The 18,228-nt window shown below is 37.3% G+C and overlaps 1 protein-coding gene across 1 annotated transcript; it reads right to left on the bottom strand.

The window, feature by feature from the left end:
- Window positions 1–17,272: 17,272 nt before the first annotated feature.
- On the bottom strand, window positions 17,273–18,025 carry LOC149228673 (uncharacterized). Its single transcript, XM_089380834.1, has one exon. The coding sequence runs from the start codon at window positions 18,023–18,025 to the stop codon at window positions 17,273–17,275; it is 753 nt and encodes a 250-aa protein (XP_089236960.1).
- Between the last annotated feature and the right edge of the window lie 203 nt (window positions 18,026–18,228).

The following is an 18,228-nucleotide window of genomic DNA, read 5'->3' as shown; positions in this document are numbered from 1 at the left end:
AAAATGGACTAGGATTCCCCTCAAAAGGGATTCCTTGATTGGTGGACTCCATTATCTCAACCTAAGATCAATGAAGGAATAGGGATTTTATTCCTAATTAAATAAATTTTAATGACGCTTTGACACAACTTTGATTTTTTTCAATTTTTAAGAGTCGAGAAAAAGCTAAATATGACTCTAGTCCCCTTCGATTTTTAATGAGGCTGAAGTGACAAGTGCTCAGATGGACCTTTTCTTTTATGGAGTCGAAAAAGAATGATAGTGGCTACTCTAGAAATCTAGACAAAGGGATTACCAAACCAATCGCAAAACTGCAATATACACCTTGGTGATAAATTAAAGATAAATTATCAAGGACTTATGTACAGTAGTCAATCTTCCCGAATGTTGTGTTCAATGCATTGCGATCGATAGGGCAGCAGACACGTCTTCCTATGGATAAAGGATATAAGCCTATTGTGGTCTCCCAATATATACTCAATGGTACAGGGAGCACAAGTCCGTGCTAGCACTTGTCGTATCAAAGAGGAGGAATCACCCAACCTTCAATGAAAATGATAGTTACTAGATTTTACAACGCTGGAACACGTCTCTAGCCTAGACCTCTAGATGTGTTGCATTAGATTCCAAAGCGTTGTTAAGTTCATTGAAATTTATTTTATAGTTGATCTTGTTTAGAAGTTTGCCTTTCAAGGTTCACCGTGTCATGTAGATGTAAAATTCCTAAATATGCAATATAAAATGATAAACAATCGTTGTTTATTTTTAACAATGAAAATCCTAGCTACTAAGGAAAGAAGTTTATGATTCTTTCAAACAAAGAGCAAAGAGCACACACTAAATGCACTTTTCCTAAATCATTTATCGCACACAGTCTAAATGCAAATGCAAATGCATGTATTTGTTTTTCGTTCTCCTTAATGTGAAGAATGCCAAAAAGGAAAACTAACTATAGATATGAAATATTTTCTTCAAAGTGACATTTCGACAATTTCTTTTCAAAAATGAAAGGAAGACTTAAATGACACTTTTCAATTTCGAATAGAAGATGCTTTTGACACTTCAAATATCAACAAATCAAATCAAATACATGACAAAAAGTTCAATCGACTATCTAGAGAAGGAAGACTTTACGACACTCCTCTTTTTGACACAAAACGACAATTACGACACTTTTTGCACCAAAACAGATCGATTTAAGCTAATTTTTGACAAAGGATTGTAAATGATGGACAAATACATAAAAAAATTTATTATTCCTAATCAATGGAGGCTGAACTATGTAAAGCAAGGAGGCTTCAGCAATAAGATACTATTCATAAGCAGCAAAACAACTAAACAGGGCTGAAAACAAAGACAGAAAACCCAAATTTCAAGGAGAGAAATAGGATTACTCAGTCATCGCACCTGTGCTTCAGAGAAACAGGGATGCATCTCACCTACTACACTTAGGAAGTGTGATGCATACTGTCTTCCAGTGACAGACAGTGCGATGGGCCAGGAAGCGCAACAAAGGTGGGTTTTGACTCAAATTTGCAGCTAATTTCAGTGAGTTAAACTGAGCTGTTATGGAAAGTAAAGAGAAAAGTCTAGGGGTATGATCTTGGTAGGTTATTGAGCTACCAATAGGGCATCTAGAATTCTTGTAAGTCAGATGTTCAAATCATAAACTAAACCGGAGATTGACTGAAGTAGCATTCATCTACTTTGCAATTCCAGAGAAAGAGTAGTTCGAAGGCTATCTGGCTAACTTCCGGCTCTATCTATAGCTTATTAAACAAACAATAAACAAACAAACAAACTATTTTCTCCCCAGTGGAGTTACCGTTTTGTTTCCGGGAAAACTAGTGTCTTTTCGATCTGCTAGTCCCACTAGGATTGGTAGCTATCCTAGAAACAAACAATCAAAGAAATTTGCGATTTCCTTTATGTATGATAGATAAGAGAGAAGCAAAGGGACCAACCTGGATCTTCCATTTGACTCCTTGCTTGATTTCTCTCCCCCTTGATAGAGCTTGGAACTCCTATCCTGCTTGTCCCACTTAGAGAATACTTGTAGAAACAAAGTAACAAAACACCATCAAAGCATCTCGATCTATTATATCATAAACAATACAGAATCAGAAATACATTGAACATACAATGGCATGCACAAATAACAAGATTCACAAGTATGGAATTGTATGGAGGAAAACTCAAATAACTTTATTAAAATATAAGGGACAATTATAACCCAGCTGTTTGATCCAACATCATCCTCCCAGCATCAAAGCCTTCTTCACCTCATGAAAAGCAAGATCACCCAACAATACAATGCTTCTTTCTCGAAGAGAAACTATCAACACTTCCTTACAAATTACAAAGTTCCAGCCTCTAGATCTCTTAGATGAGGGATCCATTTATAGATGTTTGCAATGTTGTGAGTCATCTTTGGGTTTTTTATTAGTTTCATTCCACTTGTAGTTCTTGGTTCCACTTGGAGATTTCATTGATCTCTTACTCATCCTTGGGTGAATTCAGAGAGGCTAGTGTCATAAGAGAAGTTTCTAAAAGATTCCATGAGCATCCACTTAGCAAACGGTCTCAAACATTTGTCCATTCTCGCTCAACGCACCCCACATAAGGCCTCTTCTGTATGCATTGCACCTGGCTAGTGTAGGAGTCAGTATGCATCGCACCCTGACAGTGGAGCAGTCAGTATGGTCCAGTTTTATCCAGTTTTGAGTGCTTTTTCAGGTGGAACTTTTGGGGAATGATGTAATAAGTTGACCATGATCCTTTAGGGTATGAAACAACACTTTTAGGGGTTAAAGAGACCTTGGTTTATCACATATAAGATTGGGGTTTCAGTGCCCAAATATGTTTATAACACCGTCATGCATTTCTTTCAAGACATGATCAACGTCATCCTTTTCCAAACACCTCAGTCAAACTCTGTCATAATTTTTCCTATATAATGTGTCATTGGCCAAGTTATACTGATTAGATTTTAATCTCAGTGCTCTTCTTTGTGATGCGTCCATGTGCTCAGGACATGACCCCCATGTTAGATAAAAGGGGATGTCGTAATATCACGAATTAGAGTCCAATGGGACTTTTAAAATTTCGCGCTCATATATTAACATTTCGTTGTCTCATCCAGGCTCTTCCCTGTATGCTACTTGAGCATTCTACATGCACTGAGTTTCTGGTTCCTCTGATGTCCCTTCTTTACTTGCCATGGCTTATGCTACAAGCTTACATAACCCCTGCCCCAGAACTATGTTTTCTAGCTTAATCTCAAGGTCGTATTCCTGAAGAGTCGTTATCCAGTTCCCTCTCCATTCTCCCATCTCCCTCTGCAAAAAGACGGTCCTTAGAGCATGGTGGGGAACAATCACCTTGGTGGCCTTCAGTAAATAAGGGTGGAAATTTTTCACGGCTTTAAAAACCGCAAAACCTTGTTTCTCCATGTCAGGGTAAATTAGTTCTACCCCTTGAAGATTAGAGCTCATATATGAAATGGGGACTTCGTTGCAATTATCATTTTTTTGGGTGAGTATTGCGGCATATGAAACATCAGAAGTGAAAGTATACAGGAGGAGTTCCTTGTCAAAATTGGGGCTAACCAACACATGATCTTTTGCAATGGCCTCCTTAATTCGCTGAAATGATCTCTTAGCTTCATCGCTCCACATATACACGACGTCTTTCTTCATCATTAGCTGAATGGGACACACTATTTCTATGAAGCCTGAAACAAATTTCGTAACAAAATTAATCTTCCCGAAAAAATATTGCATTGCCCTTTTATTTGCAGGAGGTTGTATTCTCATGATGGTATCTATTCTTTCCAGATCAATAATAATTCCTTCCTTGGAGAGGATATGACCCAGTAGCTTCCCCTCTATAACTGTGAAAACGTTCTTCTTGGGATTTAACGATATCCGTACCTTTGGCATCTTTTGAAAATTTGTTTCAGGTGATAAATAAGATCCCTCTTGTGATAAGAATACATAGTAATGTCGTCCATGTAAATCACTATTGATCTGTTAATCAATCCTTGGAAATCTATGTCCATATCTCTCTGAAATGTGGCACCTGCATTAATAAGTCCAAACAACATTTTACGATATGCGTATGTGCCCCATTTAGTGTTGAAGGTTGTCTTTAGTTGATCTCCATTCGACACAACACTTTATTATATCCTGAAAACCCATCCAATAGGGACAACATTTAAGACCCAAAAATGCATTTAAGAATGTGTTCCATAGACGGGACATGATAGTTATCCTTATGTGATGGTCTGTTTAGGTTTTTGAAATTGATACCTAATCTATCGTCTCCATTTTTTTTCTTACTGGCATGAGATTGGCTACCTAGCCAGTGTGCCTGACCAAAAAAATGATTTTAGCGTCCAACATTTTGTTTAATTCTTTCTTCACCAACGGTTCTAGGCTTGGATGCACCATACGAACCTTTTGTTGGTAGGGCTTACCATCCTTTTCCAAGGGAATTACATGTTGCATGATGCCGGTATCGAAGTTTTTGAAGTCGCCATATGTCCATGCAAAGAAGTCCTTGTACTCTTTAAACAGCTTAACAAATGCAACCTTTTCTTGTGGAGAGCATCCTAAGCCCAAATTAACATTTTTTGGGTCTTTTTCAGTTCCAATGTTGACCGACTCATACTTCATGGATGAGCTATGTGTTTTGCAGTTAGTTGGCTTTTTAAATTTATCATGTAGGCAATAAAAGTGCTCCATCTTGACAACTAACTTGGGAATTATATTGGACTGATCCTTTTCCTCATCTTCACTCTCATTCATAAGCCTATCATGCTCTTTTTCAACAATGAGTGCATTTTTGAATGTCTTCTCACAATGCAGGAACTCAAGGATTTGCTCATCACCTAGTCGACAATTATCTTACTAGGTGTGGCGAGTTGTAGTGTATCTTTTTCCTTACCTAGTCGACAATTATCTGTGAGTCACCAAAAACTTTAAGATTTTTCACCTTCATATCAATGGCTTTCTTCAGGCCCTGCAACAAGCCTTCATACTCTGTCATGTTGTTGGTGAACATGAACTCCAACTGGCTGGCCATCAAATGTTAGTTCCCTTGTGGGTTAATGAGAATGCTCCCAGGACCTGCGCCCTCTATATAGTTAGAGCCATTAAAGTAGAGTGTCCAAAATATAGAATCTAATATTACATTAATTGAACTGCTTTCTAGGAAATTAGTCCTATCATCTACTATAATACAGGATAGTTCATCTGTTGGACTAAAGGGGAGAGCTTCAAACTATGTGTTCATTGCAATTTCTTCAACTGTCTCTGCATGGAATTCTCCAAAACAGGTTTCCATGGCACAAATGTTGAAACTATAATTCCCAAGGATAAAGTTGGTAAACATTACAGGTTCATTGGGGTCGTTTAGTTCTATCACTACATAATTCATGTATATTTCTCGATCAACTCTCAGCATATCGCCTTTTCCTTTCTAAGGCAACAAGAGATGGGACCAATCAGTTGAGAAATAGCCTATCTGACCATATAAAATTCACTATTGAAATTGAAAAGAACAACCAGCTTCCCTTTCTTGATATCCTTCTAACAAAAAGAAATGGGTCTCTTGGTTTCCAAGTTTATAGAAAGAAAACCCATACAGAAAGATATCTTCATGCAAATTCCCATCACCACCCTAAACAGAAGATTGGCATCATTAGGACCCTAACCACTAGGGCTGCCAGAATATCTAATCATGACCATTTAAATGGCAAACTCAACCATCTACACAAAGTGTTTGAACTAAATGGCTACAATAGAAATACCATTAAGAAAGCCATGCACCTATCTCTAATCAAGAATAACAAGGACATGAAAAATCAAAATTTATCAACTCCTAAGGTCTCCCTGCCTTACATAAAAGGCACCACTGATAAAATTACTAAAATTCTTAATAAACATAACATCAATGTAGCATTCACCCCTACTAACACCATTAGTCAATTAATCAGCTCAGTCAAGGATCCCATAAACCCTAATCTACAAAAAGGTGTTTATGTGATTCCTTGCTCATGCGGTAAGGAATATATAGGTGAAACTGGTAGGTCTCTTAATATTAGGATTAAAGAACATGCGGCCGACCTAAGAAGAGATAGGACCTCTAAATCAGCCTTAGCAGAACATGTTCACTCTTCCTCTCATTACATCTGCATGGAAGAGGTCAAACTGGTTAGAAAAGAGGACCACTATCTTAGAAGGAAAATCAAAGAAGCCATAGAAATAGAAAAAAGGAAGAACAATTTGAACCGGGATGATGGACTAAAACTAAGTAACACATGGAAACCTTTACTTGAAAATCTTAAAAATCAATAATTAACCCTTATCCCTTAAATTAACATATTCCCTCCTCTCTTAAAAATATCAATATAATAATCTCCAAAAACATCAATTCTCATATCATCATCATCATAAACATAAATTAGTAGTGATTAATTCACCCATAATCAATTGATAACATTAATCAATGAAAATTACATCTAGGATTGACAGATAATATTATAGCATTAACTCACCAAACCAATTAGGATTTATTAATTAAAAATTAAATAAATTTATGAAGTAAATAAAATCAATAAATAATCAAACACGAAATAAATACATAAAATTAGAGACATATTAACAAATAACAAATGATTAAAACTAATAAATTAATTTTAATTAATCAAACAATTAATCAACAAACTAAAAATTAATTAATTAATCAAACTAACAAGTGAATAATACAATAAATTAATAAACATATTAATAAAGATTAATTAATTAATCAACCCTTAATTAATTAATTAACTAATTAATTAATTAATTAATCAATCAAATTAATTAATTAATTAATCAATCAAATTAATAAATAAATTAATAAATCAATTAAACCATATATTTAAATAAAATTAATAAACATAGTAAGTAAACAATAAAATCAATTAATTTATATACCTATTAATTAGTTAATTAAAAAATAAATTAATTAATTAATTAAATAAATAAAGAATAATAATTAATTAATTAAATGAAAATCTAGCCGACCTATTTTCTTACATCTTTTCTTCAATTTCCTATATATATAACCTAAATCTAGCTCATGGATACATCATTAAGATTTGAAGAATATCTATTGACGCATCCCCTGATGATGGACTAACTTGGTAGTCCGAAACGTTGGGTTCACTAAAACTATACAACAGGTCGTTCCTCCTATCTAAAAACTCTCCTCACCTGTATGGATTCATTATTTAACAACATCAAATCCTACCATGGAAGGGATACGATGGACCACCCATCAAGAATTCCAGAAATTAAGATTATCCAGAGCTAAACTCAGTTCCAATCTAAATTTTCTTAAAAATTGTAGAGATAACAATCTCATTCCTAAATTTGCTATCTGCAAACATTCTCTCTGGTTAGGCAGAAATCTGTCCAGTTTCAAAAAATTAAGTGAAACCCTAGTTAGAAATGAAATCAAATGGGTCAGGTCTAAATTAGTGAAAACCGCTCAGAAACTTTATTCCGCTCATCTATACCTTTCCTCACATATCAAACAAGATCTATGTCAATCCTTGGATGCCATTACATTTATAAAATCTGATAAATGGTTAATTAGGGACAACATCCAGAAATTAAAGAAACTGAATAATCTACGCTATGTTTATGAAGAACACAACCAGTGCTCTCATAAATACCACGCTTATTCCAATTTACATGTCCCTCAGAAATGTAATCTTGATGTGCAGCAGAATCTGCTTAATGTCAACCACTCCTCATCTTCTGATAACATTCCTCTTCTGGCTAGAACAGAAATAAGCAGCTCTTTGAAAAATAAGGACTGCAATGGATGTATGGTCAACAAGCAAGAATACATAAGGGAAGAAAACGGTTGGGATATAAATGCCATAATCCCCAACAACACTACGCAAACCAGTTTTCCAAGCATTAAAAACCACGCAGTTACAGGTATCACAATTCCGCTTGATGGGACAACAAACAATGGCTCACCACTTGAAGTTATGAAAATTCAATGGCATAAAACTCTGATGAAAAACAACGCAGATATAACAAGCACGGATAATATCAATCCAAACATTAAGAACAACGCAGAGAGCCCTAACAGCATTGTGCAATCTGGTTTTGAATTAATGGATAATCCTAAAAAAAGCAGCAACACGCAGGATGAAATAAATTATGTGGTGATGACACAAAATGTAAGCAGCATGAACAGAATCGCCAGATCTCCGAATCTCTCCAGAACGTAGTCGAATCCAACTCATTCTAGCTCAAGCTCCTTATCTCATGTCATCACAATTCCGCCTGATGTGACAGCAAACATAGGGCCTATAATGTTGGGTTGTGTTATATTCTTTCCACATAGTTAATAGGGGGTTTGAAGGGCACCCATAACCCCACTTTATGGGGTCTGGGGCAGCACCCCGGAAAATTTTGGTTTTGGACCATATGTTAAGTTGGGCGGACCCACCTATGGTTTTGTGCATGATTTTCACACATGTTTTTTGGACGCGATGGTTTTCGGTCCATGGTATTGGACGCAATGGTTTTCGGTCCATGGTAATTGGATGCTTCGGCATGTATAAATATGTATTGTAACATTGAAAGGAACATAATGAAAAATCAAGCTAGTAGTCTCGGTTTTGGGATCCAGGGAAAAATCTCTGTGCATATGTGTTTTATGGGTTATGTTCTCGCATTGTTTATTTTCTTTGTTTAAGAATTCATATGCAAGTAATTTCTGTACAGGTTTAAAACCTACATTTGGTATCAGAGCTGTTTTGGCTTCAAGGGGACGCCTTTGTTGCTGAGGAGTTTCGCTCGGGCCTGTGGTAGACCCTGTTCAGTGGGAGATCTGCGAAATCGATTCTGGTGGTGAAAGAAGATGGTGAGCAGTGGAAAGATAGAGATTGAGAAGTTCAATGGTCAGAATTTTGAGTTGTGGAAACTCAAGATGGAGGATCTGTTGGTGGATAAAGATTAGTGGATCGCGATAGATCTGGGTACTAAACCATCAGGAGTGACCGATGAATAATGGAAGAAGTTGGATCGGAAGGCAAAGAGCACAATAAGATTGTGTGTCTCGGATTCAGTATTGCTGAATGTATCAGGGGAAGCTACGGCAAAGGCTTTGTGGGTCAAGTTAGGGACTTTGTACCAATCTAAGTCTCTGGTGAATAAACTATTCCTGTGGAAAAAGCTGTATAACCTGAGGATGAAAGATGGAGACTCGGTGACAGAGCATCTGAATGCGTTTAATACTGTGGTAAGTCAGTTATTATCTGTTGATATTAAAATTTCAGATGAAGATAAGTGCATCAGTATGTTGTGTTCTCTACCAGATTCGTGGGATATTCTGGTTATTTCAATAGGTAGCAATGCAACTACTTTGCAGTTTGATGAAATAGTCCCAGCCTTGCTGACGGAGGAGATGAGATGGAAAAATATGGACAACCAGAATGGTGATGCCTTGTCTGTACGAGGACGGTCCCAGAACAGAAACAAAAATAAGTCATCGAGTGGGAGATCTAAATCTAGAGGGAGATCTAAATCTCCAAGAAAACCTACAAAGGTGGTGTGCTGGAAATGTGGAAAGGAAGGGCACTTCAGAAGGGATTGTAAATCTAAAGCTCCTGATAAAGGAAAGGGATCTGATGATGCTCCTTCTGCAGAGGCGAAAACCACCTCAGATGAAGGTGGGGATGTGTACTTGGCTTCTTCAAGTACACATGTAGATCATGAGGCATGGTTGATTGACTCAGGTGCATCCTTTCACTTCACTCCCCATAGAGAGTGGTTCTGCGAGTATGAGAAATACGATGGTGGTGATGTCTTCTTAGGAGATGATAGGAAGGCTAGAATCATTGGTCGAGGAAAGGTAAAGTTGAAGTTGCAAGGTGGAAGGGTTAGAACACTTCCAGGTGTTCTACATATTCCTGCATTGGCCAGAAATCTGATTTCTGTAAGCAAGTTGGATGATGCAGGTGCAAAGACGGTGTTCGAGAAAGATACCTACAAGATGGTTCGAGGAGCACTGATATTAACGCGGGGAGTTTGGATTGGAACTCTGTACAAGCTGCAAGGTAGCACTGTTGTTGATGGGTGCAATAGTTCTATGGTTCCTGAAAATGGAGTAGAGAATCTACTGGTCTCTGGAGAGAAGACCATGTTGTGGCATCAAAGGCTTGGACATATTGGAGAGAAGGACCTTCGAATACTTCATGGTAAAGGTATGGTAGAAGGTATGAATAATAGCTCTCTGGATTTTTATTTCTGTGAAAATTGTGTATATGGGAAGCAGAATCGGGTGAGTTTCCCCTCTGGTGGTAAGAGGACGAAACAGATATTAGAGCTTGTGCACAGTGATGTGTTTGGACCTGTGAAGGTTCCATCACTGGGTAAGTCTATGTACTATGTATCATTCATAGACGACTTCTCAAGGAATACATGGATATATTTTCTTAAGCAGAAATCTGAAGTCTTTGACAGGTTTAAAGAATTTAAGGTTCTGGTGGAAAATCAGACAGAGAAGAAGATAAAGGTGCTGAGGACAGATAATGGTGGAGAATTTTGCAGCAAGGAATTTGAAGAATTTTGTAAGAAGGGTGGTATAGAACGGCAGAAGACTACTCCATATACACCTCAGCAAAATGGAGTCGCAGAAAGAATGAACAAGACGTTGATGGAAAGGGCAAGAAGCATGCTCAGTGGTGTCGGGTTAGGACAGGAATTCTGGGCAGAGGCAGCAGATACTGCATGTTACCTGATCAACAGATCACCTTCATCAGCGTTGGAGGATAATACTCCACAAGAAGTATGGACTAGTAAGAAACCCTCTCTTTCACATCTAAGGGTATCTGGATGTGATGCATATGTACATGTTCCAAAGGAGAAACGAACCAAGTTGGATAGTAAATCTGGAAAGTGCATCTTTATTGGGTATAAGGATGGTTTAAAGGGTTATAAGATTTGGAACCCAGTCACATGGAAGGTTGTGTACAACCGAGATGTGTTTTTCAGAGAGGTAAAAGATGTTATTCAACATGAAGTCCAACCAAAGGAACCTGAGAAGATAGAGTTTGAGCCAAAGGAGGAAGAATCAGACTCTGCAGCAGAGGAGGAATTAGAAGATGAAGAGCCACAAACTCCGGCTATGAGAAGATCAGTTCGAGAAAGAAGGCAGCTAGAAAGGTATAGTCCATCTGCTTTCAGTTCAAATTTTGCTTTTTCTGTTACTGATAATGATCCCAGAACTGTGAAGGAAGCAGTGGATTTAGAGGATGGAAAACTCTGGAAAGAGGCCATGGTCGATGAAATGGCATATTTGCACAAAAATGAGGCTTGGGATCTGGTGGAGTTGCTGGCTAGAAGGAAACCCATTGGCAGCAAATGGGTGTTCAAGAAGAAGACAAATGCATAAGGAAAGGTGGAGAAATACAAAGCTCGGTTGGTAGCAAAAGGTTATTCCCAGGTGCCGGGAATTGATTTTGGTGATATTTTTTTCTCCTGTTGCCAAGGTAACTTCTATTAGATTACTTTTATCTATTGCTGCTGCTTTTGATTTTGAGGTAGAACATATGGATGTGAAGACAACATTTCTTCACGTGGATTTGGAAGAGGAAATCTACGTGAAGCAACCCGAAGGCTTTGCGGTGAAGGGTAAGAAAGAACTGGTATGCAAGTTAAAGAAGTCTCTATATGGGTTAAAACAATCACCAAGGATGGGGTATCAGAAATTTGATACATTTATACGGGGACTTGGCTTCACGAGAAGCAAAGAAGATCATCGTGTGTATTTTAAATTAATTGGTGATTGTATTATTTATCTGGTCTTGTATGTGGATGATATGTTGCTAGTTGGAAATCACAAAGAAATTATCCAGGATTTGAAGACCCAATTGTCCTCCAAATTTGACATGAAAGATCTTGGTGCTGCAAACTATATTTTGGGCATGGAAATTAAAAGAGATCAGTCAAAGAGGAAGCTCTGGTTAAACCAGAGGAAGTATGTTGAGACAATACTCCAGAGGTTTAATATGTAGGATAGTACATCAGTGAAGGTTCCTATTCCTGTAGGTATGAGGTTATCTGCTGAACAGTGTCCCAAGACACAAGAAGAGGAAGAGGACATGTCCCGTGTTCCATATGCAAGTGCAGTGGGTAGCCTGATGTATGAAATGGTCTGTACTAGACCAGACATTGCACATGCAGTGGGAGTATTGAGCAGGTTTATGTCAAAACCTGGGAAGGAGAACTGGACAGTAGTGAAGCGGGTTTTCAGGTATTTTCGTGGCACTAGTGATTATGGTTTGTGCTACCAAGGAAGACCAGGATTGGAAAGAGTGTTGGATATTCATGGCTTTGTTGATGCAGATTGGGCTGGAGATCTGGATCAGAGAAGATCTACAAGTGGGTATGTGTTTAACCTATTTGGAGGTGCAGTCAGTTGGATGAGTAAGAAACAATCTGTAGTGGCACTATCAACTACAGAGGCAGAATACATGGCAGCCACTCATGCAAGCAAGGAAGCAGTTTGGTTGCAGAGATTGTGTTCAAGTATGGGGTTAGTACAGGGAGCTATAAGAATAGACTGTGACAGCCAAAGTGCAATTTTCTTGGTAAAGAACCCTGCTTATCATTCAAAGACAAAGCACATTGATGTTCAGTATCACTTTGTGAGGGATATGATAGAAGACAGAAAGGTGTTGCCGGTAAAGGTGGACACTTTGAAGAATACTGCAGATGCATTGACAAAATCTGTGAGCCCTGAGAAGTTCTCTTGGTGTAGAGAAGCAATGGGAATCTCAGGGCTGAAAAAATGACTAAGCTCTCCTGTGGCCCCCTATGGAAAGAAAACAACAAGTGGGAGATTGTTGGGTTGTGTTATATTCTTTCCACGTAGTTAATAGGGGGTTTGAAGGGTGCCCATAACCCCACTTTATGGGGTTCGGGGCAGCGCCCCGGAAAATTTTGGTTTTGGACCATATGTTAGGTTGGGCGGACCCACCTATGGTTTTGTGCATGATTTTCGCACATGTTTTTTGGACGCGATGGTTTTCGGTCCATGGTATTGGACACGATGGTTTTCGGTCCATGGTATTGGATGCTTTGGCATGTATAAATATGTATTGTAACATTGAAAGGAACATAATGAAAAATCAAGCTGGTAGTCCTGGTTTTGGGATCCAAGGAAAAATCTCAGTGCATATGTGTTTTATGGGTTATGCTCTCGCATTGTTTATTTTCTTTGTTTAAGAATTCGTATGCAGGTAATTTCTGTACAGGGTTAAAACCTACATATAAACAACGCAACAATAGTTCAAGGGCATACAACTCTAAAAGAAAACAGGGCAGACATAAATATAATCATGGATAATATAAAGAGCTTGCCAAACAGCCCATCTACCAACTTAAAAACTCTAACCACTCATCCCAATCAAAGTAAGATAGCAGAAAAAGCTCAGGTCATTAACTTATCAGATATAACCCTTGATTATGCAACTGAATCCATCTTGAAAAAAGGTCTAAATTTTGCCATAACCCCAAACAAAATACCTGTGGAAGAAGTCATCAGTAATGTTGAAGTAGCTATTAAAAACCTAAATATAGCAAAAAGTGAAGAAATCAAACAAGATATTGCTAAAATTCTAAGAACTTCTAAACCTCCTGCATCTAACATTTCCGTAGAAGAAAAAAGAGCTCTAAACAACCTTAGAAAAAATAAAAGCATAGTCATCCTAAAGGCTGATAAGGGCAACACAACTGTAATTATGAATAGAATCGATTATGACATTAAAATGGAAGAACATCTAAACAATAGTGGATGCTATAAAATTATTAAGAAGGATCCTAGTGAAAAAATAATGCGCGAAGTTATTAAGAGAATTAAAGAATCATCTTTGGATGATGTCACAAAAAAGAAAATCATCCCTAATAGTTCCATTACTCCTAGAATTTATGGGGTGCCTAAAGTCCATAAACCTAACATACCCCTCAGACCTATAGTGAATACCATAGGTTCCCCCACTTACCTTCTCGCCAAATACCTAGCAAAAAAACTTAGACCCCTGTCTGGTAATACCCCTTCTTATATTAAAGACTCCTATTCTTTTGTTCAATGGATTAATAACATAGAAATGAAAGACGAAGATCTTATGGTTAGCTTTGACATTGTATCCCTTTATACCATGATTCCTATTGACGAAGCTATTGAGATCATGAGAAACATCACTGATAAAGAAACTGTGGACCTATTGGAGCTGTGCTTGAAATCTTCTTACTTCAGTTTCAAAGGAAAAATTTATGAACAAACACATGGTGTGGCTATGGGCTCTCCTCTATCCCCCATAATTGCCAACATCTTTATGGAGCACTTCGAACAAAAGGCTCTTAGGTCATTTCCATACACCCCTGCTGAATGGAAAAGGTTTGTAGATGACATATTTTCCAAGTGGAGTCATGGAAAAGAAAAACTTGACCTGTTCCTTGATCATCTAAATAGCCTATCTGACCATATAAAATTCACTATTGAAATTGAAAAGAACAACCAGCTTCCCTTTCTTGATATCCTTCTAACAAAAAGAAATGGGTCTCTTGGTTTCCAAGTTTATAGAAAGAAAACCCATACAGAAAGATATCTTCATGCAAATTCCCATCACCACCCTAAACAGAAGATTGGCATCATTAGGACCCTAACCACTAGGGCTGCCAGAATATCTGATCATGACCATTTAAATGATGAACTCAACCATCTACACAAAGTGTTTGAACTAAATGGCTACAATAGAAATACCATTAAGAAAGCCATGCACCTATCTCTAATCAAGAATAACAAGGACATGAAAAATCAAAATTTATCAACTCGTAAGGTCTCCCTACCTTACATAAAAGGCACCACTGATAAAAACACTAAAATTCTTAATAAACATAACATCAATGTAACATTCACCCCTATTAACACCATCAATCAATTAATCAGCTCAGTCAAGGATCCCATAAACCCTAATCTACAAAAAGGTGTTTATGTGATTCTGGTAAGGAATATATAGGTGAAACTGGTAGGTCTCTTAATATTAGGATTAAAGAACATGCAACTGACCTAAGAAGAGATAGGACCTCTAAATCAGCCTTAGCAGAACATGTTCACTCTTCCTCTCATTACATCTGCATGGAAGAGGTCAAACTGGTTAGAAAAGAGGACCACTATCTTAGAAGGAAAATCAAAGAAGCCATAGAAATAGAAAAAAGGAAGAACAATTTGAACCGGGACAATGGACTAAAACTAAGTAACACATGGAAACCTTTACTTGAAAATCTTAAAAATCAATAATTAACCCTTATCCCTTAAATTAACATATTCCCTCCTCTCTTAAAAATATCAATATAATAATCTCCAAAAACATCAATTCTCATATCATCATCATCATAAACATAAATTAGTAGTGATTAATTCACCCATAATCAATTGATAACATTAATCAATGAAAATTACATCTAGGATTGACAGATAATATTATAGCATTAACTCACCAAACCTATTAGGATTTATTAATTAAAAATTAAATAAATTTATCAAGTAAATAAAATCAATAAATAATCAAACACGAAATAAATACATAAAATTAGAGACATATTAACAAATAACAAATGATTAAAACTAATCAATTAATTTTAATTAATCAGAAAAACTAGATTAGTAGTTAAAAACATTAATAAAAGTAATTAATCTAATTAATAATATATATATATATATATATATAATAAATTAATCAACTAATTTTACATTAAAGAAATAAACATAACAATTAATCAACAAACTAAAAATTAATTAATTAATCAAACTAACAAGTGAATAATACAATAAACTAATAAACATATTAATAAAGAATAATTAATAAAATTAATTAATCAATCAACCCCTTTAATTAATTAATCAACCCTTAATTAATTATTTAACTAATTAATTAAATTAATTAAATTAATTTTTTCCAAAGGAAAAAATGAAACTTTTTATTAAGGTTATAAAAAGTTTACATTGCATATGCTGATGCATCACCTGTCATCCTGTGTGACTATCATGTCTGATTTACAAAATTTGTTGCCTATTGCCTGTGACCAGTTTCCTTTAATGTGCTAAAACTGTCTATGATATGCCCCGAACTGAAATTCCTTTAAGCCGATAAGCTTAAGAAAAAACTATGGACTGTTCAAAAATATTTACCGGCAAAACCGGGTCTCCTCAACATAGAGGAAAACAACCCGTCACCAGTACAGAGAGTTTATAATAAGCCGAATTTCCATAGCTGAAAGAGTTTTGTGTTTGCATATGAGAATTTTTTTTTTGAAAAGAGAATGTGACAAAAAATTCTGCCAGAGTATCAGAAAAATTGATTATAAGGCGGCTGATCGGTCCTTCTAATTTGGCCTTGATCATCTTCTACAATTTTCCAGCTACCCAAATCGTGCTGTAGACTGTCTTTAGAAAGCTTGTCCGCTGTGTCATTCCTTTCCCTGAAAATGTGACATAGAGAGAAACTGTTAAAAAATGATTTTAGTCTCTGAATTTCTCCCAGGATTTGTTTTAAGACTTGATTGCTGCATGTACTTTGACCATTTACCCATCTGATCACATTTTGGGAATCCCCAAAAATTTGAATTGTGAGGGTGTGTCTTTGAATGAGCCAGCATAAAAGAAGTTTTAGGGCAAGCAGTTCTGCAAAGTTATTAGAGCCTGTTCCTATGCCCACAGAAGCTTTTAGGATGTGAGACGGATTTTCTTGGATGACTAGGCCTGCTCCTGCTTTATTGTTTTGAGATGCACTGTCGAAGAAAGCCCAAGGGATTCCCTCTGTGATCTGCACTTCTAGGGAATTTCTTTGGGAGTGGACTTCCTTAGGTTCAGGAATACTGGAAAAGATGGCAATGCTCTGAGATGCTGTGATAGTTACGGGGATTTCCTTGTCCTGGAAGATGCTCCTGTTCCTAGCTATCCAAACTCCCCAGCTGATGATTAGAGGAAGGTTGCGCAGGTTCCCATTTGGATGTGAATGCCACCACTTCTGCCAAGCTTCTTGTATATTGTTACCTTCCCATTCAATCTTTTGATTCAGAATATTTCCTGCCTCGCCCCATATCTTAAGTGATTCTAGGCACTTTAGAAAAAGGTGGTTTATGGATTCTGCTTCTGATTTGCATAACGTGCATCTCCCAGGCCCGTGCATGAATTTGGTCTACAGAATGTCCCAAGTTGGAATTTTGCTTTTTAAAATGCACCAGAAAAGGATTTTTGACTTTGGAGGGCTCTTAAGTTTCCATAGCTGTTTCGACCACCACTCTGAATCTCCCCATCCTTTCCTTGACATAAGGAAATTATAGCCACTCTTTGGAGCATAATCCCCAGAGTCTACATGTGCCCAAATTAACTCATCATGTCTTTCGCTCAACCTAACATTGGATCTGAAGAGTTCCTGGGTAAAAACTCTCCATTCGTTCCACCATCTTTGCTCCAACTCCAAGTCTTCTCCATTCTTCCAAGCTTGTCCCCAGATGGATGAGGAGCCCAGTTTCTCCACTTGGCTTAAGAAAAGGAGACCTTTTTCTTCTAACTGCTGAACCAGGCCAGGGGAGAGGGCATAGTTTCCATTACAGCCTACCCAGGGATCCTTCCCGATCTTTACCTTTTCACCATTCCCAATCTTCCATGCTAATCCTTGCTCGATCACCTTAAAAGACTCCAATGTTGCTTTCCAAATTGCAGAAACGTTCTTTTGGATCTTGACTGGGTTCCTGATCCATTCTTCCAGAGGAGTTGGATCTATATATTTTCTTTTTACCGTTCTTGTCCAGAGGTTTTCCATCTTAATAAGTCGCCACCCTGATTTGGCTGCCAATGAAAGTCTGAAGTCAGGCAGGCTTTTTATCCCCCAACCGCCCCAGTCTTTTGGTCTCGCCACTTTCTCCCAGGCAACCCAAGGGAGAACCATGTTTTCTTTTGATCTTGCCCACAAAAATCTGTTGCAGATTCTCCTAATTTTCTCCAAAACTCCTTTTGGGACCCATGTTAAAGCTGCCTAGTAAACTGGGATGGCTAGTAACACAGATTTTATTAGGGTTAGTCTCCCTGCTCCGGAGATCCATTTGAAACTCCAGTGGCTGATTCTTGCTTCTATCTTTGCAATTAGCCAAG

This window comes from Pinus tabuliformis, chromosome J, assembly GCF_031772625.1.
Source record: "Pinus tabuliformis cultivar Carrire ecotype Pingquan chromosome J, CPIR1, whole genome shotgun sequence".
Taxonomy (NCBI): Eukaryota; Viridiplantae; Streptophyta; class Pinopsida; order Pinales; family Pinaceae; genus Pinus; species Pinus tabuliformis.
The sequence above is the reverse complement of the archived record's forward strand: the minus strand, read 5'-3'. Positions and strand labels throughout refer to the sequence as shown.

What these genes read in the sequence shown, in the direction of transcription:
- LOC149228673 (XM_089380834.1), bottom strand. Translation starts at nt 18,025, where the DNA reads ATGGTTCTCCCTTGGGTTGCCTGGGAGAAAGTGGCGAGACCAAAAGAC.